The sequence below is a fragment of the Fonsecaea multimorphosa genome (assembly GCF_000836435.1).
Source record: "Fonsecaea multimorphosa CBS 102226 unplaced genomic scaffold supercont1.9, whole genome shotgun sequence".
Classification (NCBI taxonomy): Eukaryota; Fungi; Ascomycota; class Eurotiomycetes; order Chaetothyriales; family Herpotrichiellaceae; genus Fonsecaea; species Fonsecaea multimorphosa.
This window is the reverse complement of record NW_015971643.1, coordinates 52,490-66,229: the sequence shown is the minus strand read 5'-3', so window position 1 is coordinate 66,229 and position 13,740 is coordinate 52,490. Positions and strand designations below refer to the sequence as shown.

The following is a 13,740-nucleotide window of genomic DNA, read 5'->3' as shown; positions in this document are numbered from 1 at the left end:
TTGGCGCTGACAACTGCGGGTTCCATCACCGCATGTCAATTCCAGTCACATTTTGAACCGCTTCCAACCCGGGAATCCTCAGCATCCGGAGGTCGGACTGCAAGCCACTAAACCGACTACTGCTGAGGACTTTTGACCCCACCACTCGCTTGGGCTCATGCGCTTGTCGAGTTTGTTGTCGCCGAATAACTTCTACGAGTACTCTAGGTACTCGTGATGGGAGACCGTCAAAAACAGGTTCTGAGCAGGACCGTATTATTTATTGCATCATGGTCCCTGAGATCAGTGTGGCTATTGGTGCTGTCTGATCATGACACTGATCTCAAAGACCCTTCCTCGCCTGCTACAGGGACTTGACTAAAGCCTGAATGCCTTACGATACCTAGGGCATTCGTCCCGCCCTGAGCCAATGACACGTCTCCTCCTGCCCACCATCAGAATAGGCGGCATGACGTTGAGAGAAAGAAGTTGCTAGGTCGAGGACGCAGGGCTACTGACTCGGCCAGAGACGAGCGCCACCCGCTGTCCGGCTGTCGTGATTGCCGCAAGTGGACTGAGCGTCCTGACAGCCTAGCCATCTAGGATGCAATGGCTTCGTTTCAGGTTCTGGTCCCACTGGTCCTTGCCGACGCCTCATCAAAAGAATCCAGGAAATTTCCGGCGACGGCAGCGGAGAGGGCAGACTCTAGCGCCTACCATTATTGCGGAGCGTGAACACTGGAAAGACCGAAGGATAAGCGCAATCTTTGGCAAAGGGAGCGAGCACTAGGCCTGGGTTTACAGAGGCCTTACCTGCATCTGGCCGAAGCAAGAGCCATAAGAAATTGGGCCAAAACAAAGAGCTAAATCAAGGGACTGGGACGCAATACTCGAAAACCGCCCTGGAAGACGTCATCTTTGGTTCGCGAATGTCCACCGCGAGGCCAGTTGCGTGGACCCTGCGCCGGCACTCACCCAATGTCGTACGTATGGACAGGTGGTAGGGTGTCGACGTGTCTGCAGGGACTGCTACGACGAGGACCAGCATCTATGAAACTTGGCCAGCGATTTGGCAGTTATTCCAGAATGAGGAGGCTGAGCAACACCTCAGATCTGGGGTCCAGCAGGTGGCGACAAATCCGACTGGACGCGCCAGTTGGCTACAAAATAGCAACGTATCAATATTTTGATCCTTTCGGATACAGGGATGCGTCCCCTCGCAATACCTTGAAATGAAGCATTTGGGCCTTGAGGCGACACTTGGGGCGACACTAACTGGGTATTCTGACTCCGCAGCGGAATTTTGGAGAGGTGACAACGAAGTCACGCCCGGGAGTGTCACACAGAATGCCTGCTAGGGTCACTGACGCGTTCCAGGGTTGCTTATAGAAAACTACCTGCTCGCTAGGTACCCAGGAGTGAAGCTGGCGGCCGGGATCAGCATGAGCGTGGACAGGTACCCAACTTCCCTTCACGTGAAGTCCATTTGACGCCGAAACCCTTCGGCAGAGAGACAGATCAGCACGCTGGAGTTCAGACTATTCTCCGAGAATTGCAATGCATTGGCTATCCATCCGCGGCGAGTTGAGGCTAGTGATATGGAATTGCCCCCCTCATTTTTGAATATGCACAGTCCTTGTGAGTACTGCCTTACCTCTGGGATTGTATCGGTACAAACGAAGTGTCCTTGGAGTATGGAGGTACATAATTACTCCAAATAGTACCCGGAAATCGGCACACAGGTTTGCTCGAGGTGTCGACAGGTGTGGATAAACGGGCGCTTCTTGCCAATGGACATGATATCAGTGTTGAATATGGGGGAACGCAGGCGTCAAACTGGATTTGGGTGAACTACAGGGACGCACTGCAAGAGTGAGCAGGCAATTTCATTGGTTCTTAGTGTGCCTAGACAAGCTCCTGCACGAACACTTAGCAGCATACGGAGTAGACAGAGGGGGTGTACGAGGGAATGGGGGTCAACTCTAGAGAGGGAACTGCATCACAGATGGCGTCAGTGGCGCTCGTAAAGGAGGGAGCACGGGCACAGGGGACACAGCGCGATCAGATCCCTGCAGGCGTCAAGATTGGAGGGCACCGTGTCCATTGGACGGTTAAAGGGGTTGGTGGACTCAAGGTTTTGGGGAGGGGAGGAGGGGGGAAGAGGGGCGATGGAGCTGGGCAACTCGACTGAAAAATGCCATCACAAAGAAGTCGCATCACTCTCAACTTGTCAAGTCAATTAGACTCTTGTCAACGGGGCCAAAGGAATGACCAACGGTTGGCAACGGGGATCTGTTTGTTGGGGGTTGGCCAAAAAAACCAATGCGACCTGGAACTAACTAACGCTTGAAGGGAATGGGCTCGAGGGGCCATTGCGGTTCTCAGTTCTGACGGTGACCCAGAGGTTCCCTATCGTTATCAATCTGTTCTGAGTACTGGCTTCATGAATAGGCATTGGTTCAAAGAGCAAGCCACCCGGCTAGAGATGAAGAACTGTGATGAGGTTCCGCCCTCCCGCTGCCCTGCGAGGGTTGCTGCATCTTGCATGAACGGGGGGCACCTAGCAGGACAGCCTAAGAGCAAGAGAAGGAGGGGGAAAGGGGAGTGGAGGGCGCATACGGTAGGCTCGAACAACTGAACAACCTCTAGAGTACTAGCTTGTGTTGGTTTGGCTTGACGAAAGATGCTTTTATCCATTTTTCACCTTTGGACTGGCAGAACTGGGCACACCGCATTTCCATGAAACTACTACTAGACGAGCAAAAAAGCAAAGTATCTGCAAGTACATCGGCGGTGCGCATTACTCCGTGTGAAGTTCTCTCTTGTCCTACTCCTCGGTCCTCGGCCTCCTCGTGCCTGTGCTGCGTCCCTCGACCTCTATGCAGCCATGTCTTTTGCTCCTGCTCGGCTTACAAGTAGCATCAGGCCCAGAGCTACCCTCGCCTTTCTCCTCTCCTCACCATCGGTAGCTACAGCCAGCTGCTCACGCCCTAGTAGTCTACCGACGCATCAAGGAATACTCCGGAGCCAACGGAGTGCAGTAGTGGCAGCCGGCTAGACTGTTTTTGTGCCATCTCCAGTCCGGTCACTTTCCGTCAATCAACAAGGGTGTTGGCATTGACAGCATCTTTTTCGCCTCCCAGGCTTGCCTCCGGGCATCAAGCCCTAGAACCCAAGCACTAAAGGGGGGAGGGCCCGCCTAGGAGCACTAAGAGCAACGGGATGGCTGCAGCACAGACGCCACCCGGCTCTTGACTCCCAAGCTCCAAGGCCCTCTCTAGGTAGGTAGCGCCGCCTACCGGATATCCACCATTGGCACCACAGGCACTCTACCGATTCGCACACTTGGAGTAAGGGCTTGACGAGTGTGACTTCCACTGGTGGTTGGAGTAGGAGGAGGATGCACCGGTGGAGGAGGAGGGGGATCCTGCCCACAGCAACTGCTGCCATTTCGTTGCAGGAGACAAAGAGGAACTGCAGTCGCATTCAACACGCTGCAGTTTTGTTTTGTTTTCTTTGTACGGAGTATATACTGGTAAGAGGTAAAGATCTCCGTCAACCATGGTAACCATTAGCCTTTGCAGGTAATTTCTTCGTCTTGCCCGACTCCTCTCCTTTTCAACTCTGACATGCTGTAAGCTTTTTTTTGTTTTTGTCTTGCTTCGATGACACCACGGGCATTCCTATCATCAACTCCCCATCCCTGTCTCTTCCTCCACGACAGGAATTTTGGGCTGGCAAAAAGCAAGCCACCATCTTCCAATCTGGCATGAAAGCAGAGATCCACTCGTCTTCTTGGGCTTAGCTACCCACACACCTGCATCGATCGTCATTATCCCGGTCTCTGTTGTCGTCCTAAGCCTCATCTCTAGGGCAAGGGCAGGGTCTTTGCCTCCACTAGCACCAGGGTTGCTAGCCTGCACAATCCATCCTATTCGAGACAGCCGACTTGATCCAATCAAACATGACCGACACACGCAATTGATCAAGCCAAAGGCCGATTGCCCTCATTCCCACCCTTTTAGGCCACACCCTGGTCCGGTACCCTGGATCCCTGTCCGCTCCAAGTGTCTTGCTTCTCATCTTCAACTTTCCTTGTAGCCAAGCAAGGTGCCCCCCCATCCCCATCCCTTCAATCCACCCCACTGATTTCATCCAACCTCCGGGCTGGTTTGCCAGGGTTCCCTCCGCCAGTCGAACTGGCTTTCGGATTCTCCACAGGAAACGCCATCCAGCAAGCCTTCGAGCTAAGAAACCCTGCATTACTCAAGAAACGAGCCCAAGCACACAAGGGTGAGAGCGAGGGCGAAGGGCCACAGGGTCAAGGGCAAAACCGACAATTGTGATGATGCCAGTTGCCCTAGAACTGCTAGCCAGCGGTGGGAAAAGAGAAGGGTTCACCTCCACCGACGTAACCTCTTTCCTCAACACAACCCACGGTCAACTTCGGTGCTTCCAAAACAACTTATCTACCCTGACTTTTCCCCACCCTTTGCGCGAGACAACCTTGTTCTCTGAAACTTCAAAAGATCTCATCTACTCTTAACATTCCGCAACCTGAGACAAGACGACATCCGCACTCCCAAATACTTAACAACCGCGTCGGCATCAAAGGAAAAGGAGATATCCAATCTACCAACCGCGATACTTTTGTTTCGCCGAAAAGGAAGATTTATCAATACCCAGTTTTCCAACCCGGGACCTAATTGTGTGGTTGAAAGGCCCTCAGTCGCTACCTTTCGACATCACAACCATTTTTACCTCAGCCAATCCTGTCGATCTGCCGCTCGCCGAATTAGTTGGAGAACTGCTCGATTGTAAGGACTGCTATCGCTATCAAGGAGGCACTGCTCCCTGCCACTATCGACCACTGCAGCAAAAGATCAACATCGATCGACTGGGGCCTTACCATTGGTAGTCGGGCCACCTCCAGGTTCTCCACACAAGGAGCTACATAACAGTCGCCGATCCCCTCTGAGAAAGTTGGGTCGTCTTCTACCTCTTCTCTCTCAGGAACCAGATTCAAAACTGGGCCTGTCTTGGTGACTTAGGCATTTATTGTTGCGACAGCAACCGACAGCAGAGACACTCTTGGGTCTTAAATCAACAGGCTTTGCATTTGTGCAACTCGCTCTTGCGAATACCGACTCCATGACGATGGTCATTGACAACCAAGGTCGACACTACGGCGGCGGCATAACATACGATCATATGTATCCCAACATGCACACAACGCCGCAATTTAGCGATCCTTGGTCTCATCAAACAAGCACCTCCAGTTCTTCCTTTCCGGCGCTGTCCAAGACCGACGGTGCGAGATCGGGAATCTCAATGCCCTACTCCCACATGCCACCAGTTACTGGCTCAATGGCACAAGGTAGCGCCTACTCCAGCACTGGATTTTCTGGCACGGATTTACTAAGTTACGCTCAAGACATGCCGCGCCCCAACTACGGAGAACAAGCCTATTCTTCGCCAGCGGCAACCTCGGCGTCGTACGCCCCGTCATATTCCTCTCTCAGCTACGCCCAGTCCCTGCACCAGCAGCAGCAGCAACAGCAGCAGCAGCAACACAGGAAACTCTCCGATACGTAAGTTTACCCTGGATACTTCTGTTTCTCGTCATGATGCTAAGTGTATGAAGCAGGGTCGAGAGTTCTCGTGCTGCAAATGCCAGTTTTGGTGAACTTGACGCCTCCCGGGGCATGTTGGCGCTAAGCCACCAGAATCTACAAGATCTGACGCCCCGGAACATCTATGAGGCTCGAGCCCAGAGGGCGTCGACAGATTCCTATGGCTTTCCGCAAGCATCTTCGGCGCATTCGTCTATTTCGAACGAATCAGGACGAGGCTATGCCTACTACGCGCCTAGTTCAGTAGGCTCTGTGACCGATTCTGCCACAGACTACAGCTCTGCAGCGTCCGACGGGGGCTATGAATCCATGGCGGCTTCCCGGACACTCCCTCGACCGAATCAGCTGTTAGGCCCTCCCATGGGACCTCCTGCCCCGCAGTCAATGATGGGTCAGTTTTCATCCAAGATGGCCGCCAACACTCAGAAGAAGCACAAGTGCAAGGTTTGCGACAAGCGGTTCACCCGTCCCAGCTCCTTGCAGACACACATGTACAGCCACACAGGTGAAAAGCCCTTCGCTTGCGACGTGGAGGGATGTGGGCGTCACTTCTCTGTTGTCTCCAATCTGCGCCGACACAAGAAAGTGCACAAGGGTGACTCCCTCTCGAGTGCTAGCCATTCGGACATTGAGGAGTGAATGGTGAAGGTCCGGCATGTGAGACCCTAAAGCAAAATCCAAAAAGCGCCATATTCGGCAACCCCTTGCCGATGATGACCTTGGCACGCCTGGCCATGCTCATTGATTGCTTTTTCCCTTGCTCCATGTACATTACTATCGAGCGTTACGCGTTGGAGCCGTGCGACGCCAGTGTACAACAATCAAAAGGAACGGATGATAGAGGGGACAGGATTTCAAAAGCCCGGTGCAGGCGACTACGTGGCAACTGGCATCTAGACCATGCCATGACTTTTCGATTCACGACTTTCGTTTACTGGAGACTTACACCTTTTATTATGATGACCTGATACCCAGAGATGATGGCTTTTTCCATGAAAGGTTCATGTTTTTGTTGTCTACAAGCGCGCCTCGATGCTCAAGGACCAATCTGTGGGGGTTGTTGGTCTTGATGGAGAAACAGGATCTCTTCTCGGTCAGAATCGACTAAGATTGTCTGTGCGACGTCCTTGAGATTGCTCTTCTGGAATGAAGGACGAGCTCGAATACTTCTACCTGGAGGGGCGCGGTGGTGTGAGCTGCTGGAGGGGTGCGCCAGCGGTGTGCATTGCGGACCTTAGGCTGTCGGCGTATCTCTGTGCATATGCGGGCATGCAGACTATTCAGAAAGAGTTGGGGCTAGTGAGACAGAAGCAAGGCAAGAGCATTAGGAAGTTAGGTATTCAATACAGACGACGCTATCAATTACAAGCCGGCCTCTTTCTTTTCACGTAAGGTGCTTCTGAGTGAATGCAACCCCCTGACCGTGAATTATCTTGCCGGATTCTTGCCGTTTTGACAGTTTTGACAATCTCACCAGATGCTGGAGCTGAATCCTTGGATTGTGCGGCATGCACCCCTGTGTCACGTGTCGCCTGCCGTGGGCTTCAGGGCCTGTTGAACCGCCCAAGGGAAGCCTATGACATCATTGCAGCCCAAGTCTGTTTCGACGTCAATTGACCGTCATGTTCGTTCTCGACATCATCTTTCTTCAGAGTTTGCTGTCCTCACGCCAGGAAGCCCACACCATCGTTTTCGCAACACTGGGCAGTCTCACCTCTGACTTGTGACGCGATCATGTCTCGTGCTGGTGCCATTCCACAACGCCTGCTGGCTCAACGAAAACCGCCCGAACCCCGCGGTATCACTGGCATCGGTCGCAAACCTCCAAGTGGATTATTTAGCTCCAGCCATTGGCGTCAGTGGCGCTCTCGGGCATCTCTGATTGCCTGACATCTGACCTCCCAGCCGCCTCCACTCACCCTCCATCTCATCCTTTTCCGAAAGCACAGACCACCGGGTACACCTCGCTGGCAACCACTGACCAGTGACGAGCTGTCCGCCGCTGCCCACCGCTGCCCACCGCTGCCCACCTCGGTGCTGCAATCCCACTCCCGCATCTGGTGCTTGACAATGTCCTCCTTGATGGCATTCGGCTTTTCGACTAGGCTGACCCTGTTGGCGTCCAACGCCGCCAGAGGGCATTGCATCGCACACAATTGGGCATCAGCCCATACTACGTACTCCTTCCCCCCTTGGCAACGATGTAATCTCACCTGCGACCCGTGGACCGATGATGCACCATGCCATCATGATGCTGAACGGGCCTACGCCTACAGCATGCACTAAATCTGAGCAGAACCTCTAAAAATCGCAGTCTACCGCTCCCAGGGTCCATCTGTCCCCCCCCCAAAGCTACCAGTGCCCCGTCCTACAGGCTCCTGGCCGCACCACAAAGAGTGTGAATCCAGCTTGTTGTTCAGTCCCGAGGATTGGGGAGCGAGCAAAGCGAAAGCTCCACAACATCCCCTCCAATTCAACAGTGCAATGACATAGCCTTTCCGATGTATTACAGGCCGAACCCGAAGCGCCCCCAGAATGGGGCAAAGCACAACGTGCGAATTTGAAGATCGCATTATTGACGTGGAGCTGCTCGCGAGTACGCCGACACCGACGACATCATTCCCCTGACGACTTGCAGCGAACGTGGCAGTCTCATCAGGTACGAGTGACGAGTATGACAGACACGTCTTGATAGAGCCATAGTAGTGAAACGAGAGAGACTCCATGACGACCATTTAACCTTTGCACTCGAGACGCGCCGTTGTCTGCAATACTGATTCGTAGAGGACGATCCGACACAAAATAGGGAATTGATTGCCTCGGCTCCTGATCTAGGAGTTGAGGATAATCCGTTCGTGAGCTCCGTGTTGATTGCGCCGTAGTACCCAGGACGCAGTAGGCATTTTGCTGGGAGTAGGCTCACGGGTAATGGGAGTCAGGAGAAGTGTCGTCGTCGATGGATGCCACAGTGCGCGATACCTGGGGATGGTTTTGTCTATCAAGAAGCCTTTTGCTGTCGGTGGTGGACAGTGGATTTTCTCAGGGGGGAGCCATCTCTGTTGCCTGTGTACCTCGTACCGAATACAGATCAACTCATCCCTTCGACGGACTGCCCTCTCTTTCTAGGTATATTCCTGCTGGTCTAGAGTAAAGGACCACACAGCATCCCCGAAATCTCCCTTTCCTCGGTAGCCGTCGACTCAGGAACATCAAGTCACCCCCGCTAGATCAGGCATTGTTCACTCGCCGGGATCGTTCACTGTTTACACATCCATACATTTGTCATGGATAACACAGAGACACATCTCCTCTTCTTCCTCCTTCTCCTCTTTCTCTTGAGTCCGCTCTCTCTCCTCTCCTCTCTTTCTCCTTCGGGGTCTTCCCTCCCCCGTCCTGAATGAATACCCCGCGTAGCGTAGCGAACCATCTTTAAATCACCGTATCACAACCCATTTGGGCGGCCGGGCAAGCGCGCCTGAGGGACTCTCGGGTCCGAGGGTGAAAGCGACATGTCTCTGCGACAAGACTCGAGTGGATGTAACAGGGCATGCAAAAGGTATCGATCGGGGCCTTGGAGGATGGAGGATCCAGCGACGAGCGGCGAGCGCAGTCACGTTCGGCGGCAAGGACATACATGCGTACCCTTGGTGGGTGGTTTCGTCTCACAGAACACCCCTGACCGCGTTTCTATGTAGGTGAGATGACTGGGATGCGGATGGGGATGGGGATTATGACATGTCCTGCACACGGGTGATAGACCTGGACAACTTCTGGATACCCGCTTCTGGCAGTCCCAATCCGTCATTTCAGTCAATGCCTTGATATCTCAGGTGAGTTAGTCGGTGGTTCCGTTGATCGGTTGAACTTGGATCAGTCACAAGAGTGCAGGTGGTCAAGAGCAGTCAGTCTCCGGGACGAGGACGTTGTGGTGGTTTAAGAAGCGAATGGTCTATTCTTTGGCCCTTCGCGATGAACATGGGGCACAGCTCAGAGTGCAGATTCCCTTAGATTGTTACATGTACAGGAGATTCAAGTGCAGAGACCACTGCTGCATAGTAGCATAATTTCCTTGTGACCGATGCCTCTGCCTGAAATGGTCTCATCCATCCATTCATCCACCCAACCACCTGGACCCTAGATAATATGATGGAAAGGACTTGTCACTGATAGCAGCGCGTGGCCGCGACCTCCAGTACACACCACGTTGGCGCTATTGAAATACCTGCGACATATCGACTTGCACTCCGTTCGGACCACCAAAGAATGTAGACAGGTCGGTGGTCATGGCCATCTGGAATGGATTCTGCTCGGCCGTCGCATCATCTCCATCCAGTGTCTCCAACATCCTGACATCCTGCATATCCTTGGGCGTGCTTTCGCGATCAAAGTCACCACGGTGGATCTCCCACTGATCTTCCTCGGTAGTCCTCGTGGTCGGGATCGTTGGGATGTCGTCCCACTGGCAGGCCAAAGATCGCTGCAATACTTGGTCGCACACTTCTTTCTGGCTGTCGTTGGCCAGAAAGTCTTCGGGTCGGTTGTTGATGGGATTCGCCTGCGCGGGGTCTTGATGGATTGGGCACTTGCGGTTTGCTTGGATCGCCTGTGCCAGATTCCCAGGTGGTCAGCCCGGTCCGAGTTCAAGTGACAAACATGGGAGAATCTCATACCTCTTCGACTTTGCTCTGTACACAATCCGGACACCTCAGGCCATCGGGACACTTTCGACACCCGATCACGAACTGGTAGTGCACGCAGATCCCAAGACTGCGGCATTTCTGTCGGCAGGGGTATTGGACAAAGAAGACACACGGAACCAGCATCTGCAGAGAGATCTGCCGCACTTCGGGCAAGGGAGGCCGTCTAATCACCACGGGAGGCGCGGACGAGACATCCTCTGGTTTGGCCATGTAAAATAGCTGGCCTTGGGGGTGGTCTAAACTGCGAATGAAGAAAGCGGCCGTTTGTGGCTGCTGCTCCTGCATGGCCGGAGTTTTCCATTGTTTGTCTCCTACAGACAAACCTGGGCCACAGGGCACAAGCGACATCATATGGCTCGACGCCATGATTCGCTGCCTAGGGCCACACAACACCAAGTGTTAGCAGATGCTTGAGCCGCGTTGGGAGCTGATGGCTGATGGAATGTCTCTGCTAAAAAGGAGCAAACAAATGGCTGATGATGCATGAGTTGTAGAGCAGTATTTATACCGTCCCCTCTCCCTCCAACATGGTGACATATTACAAAAGAGAATAAAAGTCCGGATGCTGAAAAGAATTGCACTGGCGCATAGTCACACAGAGCGGTCGGAAAGCGCAGGATATGAAGGGCTGTAGGCTTGTAATTGCCGTGGTTTTCACCACAGTGTATGCTTGCAAACGACTTCTTGGGCTTCGCCGAGATAACCAGTCACAACCTCGTTCGAGCATGCATCACTGGTCCGGAAAGTCTCCCAAAAGAGGACAGACTGGCGCCGGCAGAACTCAGCAACTTCAAGAGCAGCTCCATCCCTAACCCGAATCGAGAGGCCTGAGACAGCGCAATTGAACTGCAAGTGGCTTGCAGTGAAGGACGCCAGTCATCGCTGTTGCAATGTACTGCATGGCCTAGTGGACTCTTTGCTTCAACGCATGACAGCCACGGGAATCTTGGTCAATGACTATCAGCATGGGCCACAGTTAAGGAGCCGCGGGCCGAGTGTCCCTGGACGAGGAAGAACATCGGAAGAACAGCGGCGGAAACAGAGGAAGAGGTCATGGCAGGAGGGCTTTGAGCGGTGGATAAGCGATCATGGATGGCTTCCATTAAGGAGATTCTGACTTCTTTGATACGGGCTGGAAGATATGGTGTGCCTTGTGCTTCATGGTGAGGCTGGACGAAGCTGCGGCAGTTGATCCTCTGCTAGAGGTGGCGAGGTGGAGGGCGGTTCCTGCATCCAGAACCACACAGGATAGCAAGGAGAAAGGATCATGGGCGCCGGCAGCACTTGTTCTGAATGTTTCTTGTGCAGGAGCCTGGCAGTGTCCGTCCCCGCGGTGTAGATAGGAGAGGTTGGAGCAAAGCATGCATATGTAACATCGTGATTGGTTGCAAGCTTCAAGTTCGGCGGGTTTCAAAAGTTCTTGTGGCGTGCATGCAGCTGCCAGCTGCCAGCTTCCAGCTCATTGCTCAATCATTGCTCAGGCGACCTCGTTCACGACCCTAGCAAAAGTTCTACTCTAGCGACACAATGGACACCGTTTCAGGTGCCCATTCGATGTATTTAATGTCGATCACTCTCCGGGTGTTTGTGGTTTCCCGCTTCCCTGTCAATCTTCCTGACAATGGACATCTCCCCACTGCTACAACCCTCCGCGGAGACTGGGTGGGCCCATCAGGCTGAGAACATGGCTTTGATCTCTCAGCCCGACGTCTACATGTGCGACGACTTTGGAGCCTTTGAACATGACCTTGGTGCTACCGATGCGTATCCCACATTTTCGTCCATCGAACCACTGGACTCCGGCGTCGACGAGCAAACTCGCCTGGAAAATGTCGCTCCAGGGCCAAACCAACCGCAGTGGCGATCTCCACCCCCTCTGCGCTTGAGGAGGAAGCCTGTATCATCTATCATCTGGGAGGAAAGGAAACAAGTCATCCTAGATCTCTATATTCGTCAGCAGCTCCACCTAGATGAAGTGCAAAAGAGGATGAAGGAGCAGCATGATTTTGATGCCACGTACGTCAGAGAACGCCCGCTGAGTTGGGAACATAGCTGACAACCATAGTGAGCAAATGTACAAGAAACGTCTACGGGAGTGGGGAGTACGGAAATACTACACACAACCGCAGAAACTCGATGCCATCAGACAATTGCGTGAAGCGCCAACAGAGACCCGTGACACCTTGCTGTTGCAGCTGAACGGCCTGCCCATCAAGGAACGTCGATTATGGCGCCCTGTCATGCAAAACAGGAACCGTGTCATTCTTGCTCCTCGGCCTTCTCCAGACTCGAGAAAAAATGGGCGAAATGGGCGCCAGCAACTCAGCCGCACACCCGCTCCGCAGCGACTTCAGCTCAAACTAGGTCAAGAAACCCAGACTATCGAGGCCTTACTAAAATACGCCGACCGATATCATTCGTGGTATCTAGGACAGGACCGGACCAAGGTTCAATATGGGTACACTCGGGGGCTTGGGCGAGTTTTCGGTGGGCTGACAGATGCTTTTCATCTTCTTCGCAAAGGCGATTCCACGGGGTATTGCCTCATAAATCAAAGCTGTTCTCACTTTCGTGCTGTCCTGCAGACCCAACCATTCCAGTTGATGACACTACTGATTCAAGTCTTCGCAACCCGCCGATATATTCCCCAAGAGTATTGGGAGATGCGGAACTTAGTCCTGAAATTCTTTGCTTCGTTAGCGAGAACAAGCTGGGAGATGTCGCATCCTATACCCAATATTGCAACGCTTCTTCTTAAGATGAACCAAGAGCACCTTGCTTCATGCTTGACATCGTATGCAGAACTCCTGTCTGACCAAACGAAAACAATCCACGACGCCACGGACTCCGCCAGAATTCAACTATCCATAATTGCGCTTTTCGAAGAGGCCGGGCAACTTGATAAGGCATCTAACTTGTGTTGGCCTCTGTGGGAAGCTGTTCAACGCGATTCTTCTGTTCCACCCCCAGTGTGGACTACAGTCATGAATACATGGGTCAATTTGTCAATACAAAGGAGAGATTACTTGGCAGCCGAGCAATTCCTCATGCAGAGAATCAGCGAAAGTTCTGTCCCTACTGGCAAGCGGATTGACGACATCTACAGAATCCATGAATGGAGGCTACTGGGTTGGGTGTATTATTGTATGAAGAAGCCAGCAGAAAGCGAGAAGTTCCTTCGGCTGGCACTCGAGGCTACTCTGCAAAACGAGGGCTACTTCACCAAGTCAGTCGTTCATGGAATTTTATTTGAAGTCGAGTTTGTTCTTGAGCAATTCGGGAAAACAGAAGAGCGCGCTCAGCTTCGAATTGAGCACCAACACATCTGGGCGGAATTGGACGAGTGGAGACTCGATCGTGATCTTCCAGCGGGGACAAATTAACTCAGCGGTCTTGGATGATTGTCCATTCATGCAGCTTCTTGTGGA

General features: G+C 53.0%; 3 protein-coding genes across 3 annotated transcripts; 2 read left to right on the top strand and 1 right to left on the bottom strand.

The window, feature by feature from the left end:
* Nucleotides 1-5,130: 5,130 nt before the first annotated feature.
* Z520_05176 (uncharacterized protein) lies at nucleotides 5,131-6,251 on the top strand (the record flags this gene model as incomplete). The annotated part of the gene is made up of 2 exons (XM_016775679.1): nucleotides 5,131-5,570; nucleotides 5,627-6,251. 2 exons carry the CDS (start codon nucleotides 5,131-5,133, stop codon nucleotides 6,249-6,251), a joined length of 1,065 nt encoding a protein of 354 aa, XP_016632838.1.
* Nucleotides 6,252-9,822: 3,571 nt separating this feature from the next.
* Z520_05175 (uncharacterized protein) lies at nucleotides 9,823-10,597 on the bottom strand (the record flags this gene model as incomplete). The annotated part of the gene is made up of 2 exons (XM_016775678.1): nucleotides 9,823-10,215; nucleotides 10,283-10,597. The coding sequence occupies 2 exons, from the start codon at nucleotides 10,595-10,597 to the stop codon at nucleotides 9,823-9,825; spliced, it is 708 nt and encodes a 235-aa protein (XP_016632837.1).
* Nucleotides 10,598-11,996: 1,399 nt separating this feature from the next.
* Nucleotides 11,997-13,695, top strand: Z520_05174 (uncharacterized protein; the record flags this gene model as incomplete). Its single annotated transcript, XM_016775677.1, has 2 exons — nucleotides 11,997-12,328; nucleotides 12,378-13,695. 2 exons carry the CDS (start codon nucleotides 11,997-11,999, stop codon nucleotides 13,693-13,695), a joined length of 1,650 nt encoding a protein of 549 aa, XP_016632836.1.
* Nucleotides 13,696-13,740: the final 45 nt, after the last annotated feature.